The 4,962-nt window shown below is 36.1% G+C and overlaps 1 protein-coding gene across 1 annotated transcript; it reads right to left on the bottom strand.

The window, feature by feature from the left end:
* Nucleotides 1–586: 586 nt before the first annotated feature.
* LOC120001412 lies at nt 587–1,473 on the bottom strand. The gene has a single exon (XM_038849732.1). The coding sequence runs from the start codon at nt 1,355–1,357 to the stop codon at nt 839–841; it is 519 nt and encodes a 172-aa protein (XP_038705660.1). The 5' UTR covers nt 1,358–1,473; the 3' UTR covers nt 587–838.
* Nucleotides 1,474–4,962: the final 3,489 nt, after the last annotated feature.

Here is a 4,962-nt window from a genome sequence, read left to right as displayed (position 1 = left end):
TTTATATCTATGACGATAAATATAGGAACAATCAAGAGGGGTCTCGTAATCTCCTTAGCTAAAAGGAGGAGGTTTCGTTTGTTAAAAATTTTGATAAAAGAATGTGGAAATGGATTTACTCAAACAGACTCACCATATTATTTCTTTTGGGTTTACTATTTCACTATAGATATATCGGATTTTGTTCTTTTATTAAGTCGTTAGTAATGTTACTTAGGCACACAAAACACACTGTCAAGGTGTGAGGATTTGTGCTTTGTTTATAAATAACTTGATTAGGTTATAACATCCCGACGTGAAATTATAGTCTCGTTAATTTTCACACTTGTAAATCAAGTTATATTAAACAAGAAGTGAAGTAGAAGTCACATTTAATAGGATCGTGACTTTCTTTTCAACCTAAACAAACCAACTATATCGTTCTTTTTAGATTTCGAATTATCAACTTGATGTTCGCCGCAAAATACATCGAGCTTATAAGACTTTGTTCTTATTGATCATCTCTCATCGGTATTTACGCTCAAAAAATACATTTTTGATATGAGAAGTAATGGATTTGAGTATAAATCACTCGATTGCACCGATGTAAAATTAAAATATTGAGATTACCATTAAAAATTCACCCGAAAACCAAATATTGTTACATAATTTGGAAGAATAGTTGGCACTTGATCCGTCATAAAATTGAACCATTTTGTTACATTTTTCATATTTAGCTCTAAAGTCCTACACGTATATAGTTCTTTTAAAAAATTATAATAAAAAAGAGGAATTTACAATACGCCATCGTTCCGTTCACCTAACCAGGGGCGTCCCATTTTTTAAGCATACGGTGCCGTCACGAAAATTCCACATATTCCGACGGGTAGGAAAGATCCGAATGGTCAAACAACCCATCAAGGGCTACGTACTCCTGGTTTAGACTTTCACTGACTCCCAACATAAACGATTCATAACTCGGGATCTGGTCATCGAACCCCCAGAACTCGTCGATTCCAGACGAGTCAGACGAAGCTCGGACCAACTCAATCACTTCATTCTTAAATTCCTCGCCAGAAGTAAACGTGGGAGGCAACCCAAGCTCGTCGTCGGTAGCTTCTAGAAGATACCCAAGATCCGGCTGAGACTCACCGGAATCTGAAGTTAGATCGACGACGGGTACCGGCGATGACGACAAAGCGGATATTTCTTCCTCGAAACTCTTCATGACCGAGTCCAGGTCCTGGATGGCCGGGTCAGGATCGGATTCGTCAAGTACACCTAACAAATCGTCTCTGACTCGCTTCACCTCGGGCGAGTCAACCTGCGACTCGTCCGCTTCATCCCTGACTCGCTTTCTGTTGTTAATCTCTTCCATAAAGGAAAGTATAAAAAGAGAAAACAATAAAACGCAAGGCTTCGTTGCTTTTGCAGTTGTGTAAGACACGAACAACGCCGAGGGTAGTGGTGGGTGAGAGAAGGTGAAGATGCGTAAGTTTATATAAGGAAGAGAAAGGAGAGAGAAGACAGAAATGAGAGAGAAAGAGAGAGAGGGGCAATGATGGAGACGTAGGCGCGTGGGATCGAATACTTAGGCCATCACGGACGTCTTGTCTTTAATTATTTTTCCATATTGGCTGTCGGATTTCCCACCACCTTATTCTTTTTTTTATGAATTGTTTTGAATTCCCACTTGAAGTCCGGTGGTTGTGGGACCCAAGGGCCTAGTAATCATGCCCTTTCTTTTCTCCAACTCATAATTTTGGCTCGGCTCGGCTCGGCTAGGCTAGGCTAGAAGTGGCAGCTGTGAAAGAATTGAACGTCTTGTTTGGTATGGAGGTTTTTTAGGGACGGGGCTCCAAATTTTTCTTAAAATTATCTTAACTTATGAATTTTTTTAAAAAAATACCATTGAGAAAATATGTCTATAACCCAATCGATTGTCAATCGAGCTACCACTCGTTGTTGTGTTAAATCATGAATTAAAATATATTATTAAGTATTTTGGTGTACATAATCTTAAATATAATAGATTTCGAAAAAAAATAAACATTAAAAATTAAGTTTTAAACTTTAATACGTCATTTTCACAAAAAAAAAAAATTAACATAATTTTTAAGGGGAATTGGAGTTGCTCCCACTCCTTTTTGTGATGTTTAATTAGAAAAAGTTAGTTTGATAAAAAAATCTTAGATTTGTCGAGGTGGGTGATGTGGCATTCCTGAACGATTGGTTGTGGAAAGTTGTACGAAGCATATTCTTGGAAACTTTTTTATATTTTCGTAAATGGTGATTAAGATAAGAGTTAAGACAGCCATTTCCCTTTTACAAAAAATTAAAAAATTTAATACACATTTTTCACGATGTTGCCAGCAACAACAATACATCTTTTACTAAAAAAACATTTGTATTATAGTGGTGGCATGCAGTGTTATCAGAATAGACTCGTGTACCGACCCGCGACAGTAATTTTAGAAGGTTTAACCGGTTGACTCGAAGGTTCAAGGGTTGAACCGTTTATTTATTTATATAATTTGATTTATTTATAAATAATAATAATAATGGTATAATAAATAGAAATTTTGAATTAATCATAGATGATTGTGTTATTTTTATACCAAATAACAAATAGATCAACAAAAATAACTAAATAATATAAGACTATAGAAAACTATAATAATATATCTCAAAATATAATAGTAATCTTGAAACTAAATTAGTCATAAAAAGTCCATAAAAATAATAAAAGAGCAAAAGACGTAAACTATAATAAAAGTGCAATTTTTTGTAATGGGCCCACGCATGACAAGGCTCAAAGCATTAGAAAAATAATAAAAATTCACAGAAAATAGAGAGAACAAGTAAAGTTGATATGGGACCCACTCTTCAAATAGATGACAAATGTCAGTTCTTTGGTGGTTTTTTCTTTGTCCCACATCAGAAGATTATTAAAGAGAATATGACCAGTTTAATATAAAAGCAGTGCAGCCCGTAGCTCTTTTTAACTTGCACGAGTCAATATTTAACCGCGGGTTTGAACGGTTCAGCACGGGCGGATTGCTTGCTCGGTCCAACATCAGAACCGACCCGACAACTTTCAAAAATGACCGTTTAACAGGTCCGACCGACGGGTCAGGCCGGGTCTGATAACACTGGTGGCATGTTCGACTCTCTTGTATAAAATATTTTCAATCTATATGATTTTTAACAATATATTTTTGTTTTTGTTGTAAGGGTTAGGGTTTATAGTGGTCCTATATATGGAGATAAAATTGGTCTATTATAAGTAATCAAATATATGCTCGTGATTCTTATGATACTCATCTTCCATGTTGTGTTGGCTGATCTCTTTGTTCGTTGTGTTAAGTTTGAAAATCAGCATCAGTCGGTATTTGTTTTTTTGGTGCAATATCGATTGATATTTTTGTCTTGGAGATACTCCGACCAAAGTAATCCATAGGAAACTCCTTTGAGGGCTTTGTTTTCGACGAATCGGTCATTGCCGAATGCTAATGGTTTTCACCTTCTCGAAAATAAAATTAAAAATAGATATTTGAACCCACACAAAATAGCTAGAAGGTTTCAAGAAGTTTTGAATTCTGTTGAATGAGATTATCCATTGTTTGGAAAAGTCAAAAAAAAGAAAAAGGAATTATCTTGTCATTAGATTTTGTTCACATCTATTACTGGAATACCGTTATCCAGAATAAAAAACGGTGACTTGATTAGAAGTGGTCGTCATTAGTTGCATAGTCAATAGACCCACATAACTTGGCCAAATTCTTCTTTTTAGCCATTAAAGTTAGCATTTTATTAGTTTTGAATATTTTCGTAATTTTTGTGATTTCCTTTATTTATTTTTCTTTGTTTATTATGTATTCAATTTCTTATTTATTTAAACTCCTACGAGGTCATTCAATGATTTATAAAATATTTTGAAATTACCTCTTATTTTTTTGTGGATTTCAATTTATTGTGTTCTATGTTAAAACTTAGGTTTGGCATCAATCTTAAGTTCTCGACTCCATCAATTTGACAAGTCATTTGAAGTAGCATATATGCTGCTTCATTTATCACAAATGTAGCATTCTGATTTAACCTCTAAGATTTATCAAACACTCATTTTTAAGTTATACTGTATAAAGGTATCATTCCGAATTAACCTCCAAGATTTAACCAATAATTTTTGGTACATCAACCCCATATTGTTAAAAATATTTTTAGGATAGAATGTGTGGCCCAGCGGTACCGGTAACGAAAAACACTAGGCCATTCTGTGCTCTACCAAATCAGTCGTAAATGACAGCGAATACTTGTCGTTTACTCTCGGTTCAACCACCAACTGGTCGTTGCCTTCGCTGTAGAAAAATACACTCTGCTCTCAGCGGGGGACAACCAGATCCAGAACACTCTCTTATTTTAGTTATTACCTATCCATCGTACCATTTCCACATTGTCGGACACCCAAACAAATAGTCTCTCGATCCTTCATGAACGAACACATTCGGGCCCCACACAACAATCACCCACCACTTCTCTCGGCCCCAGCCGATGAATAAAGGCTTAGCCGTTTTTTACGTCGACCAGCACCAACACATGCATTACCCACCCAGTCACGTCAAAGTCTACGTTGCCGTGTCGCGGCCTTTATTGGCTAAGCTGCGTTGTCAAGCTCCAATTTCAAGATTGTCAACTTGCCCTCATGTGTACGTTTCCACGTGGCATGTACTATACAAATAACTTAAAAGCAGAAGATTAGGGTAATCTAGAAAGATCAGTACGTTTTACGATGTGGGACCACGTTGAGCAGTGGTTGGTCTTTAAAGCAGTCACGTGAGGCAGGAGATGTGTGTTAGCTTTATTGAATAATCACATGCGGGCATCCAGATGTAGCATAAGAGCATCACATCAGATTACCTAAACATGAGTCTGTCTGTAAAATTTAGAGATTTTGTCAAAATAGAGCTCTGCATCAGATTACCT

The sequence above is a fragment of the Tripterygium wilfordii genome, chromosome 7 (genome assembly GCF_013401445.1).
Source record: "Tripterygium wilfordii isolate XIE 37 chromosome 7, ASM1340144v1, whole genome shotgun sequence".
Lineage (NCBI taxonomy): Eukaryota > Viridiplantae > Streptophyta > Magnoliopsida > Celastrales > Celastraceae > Tripterygium > Tripterygium wilfordii.
Note: the sequence above shows the minus strand (reverse complement) of the source record. Positions and strands in the feature narration are given on the sequence as shown.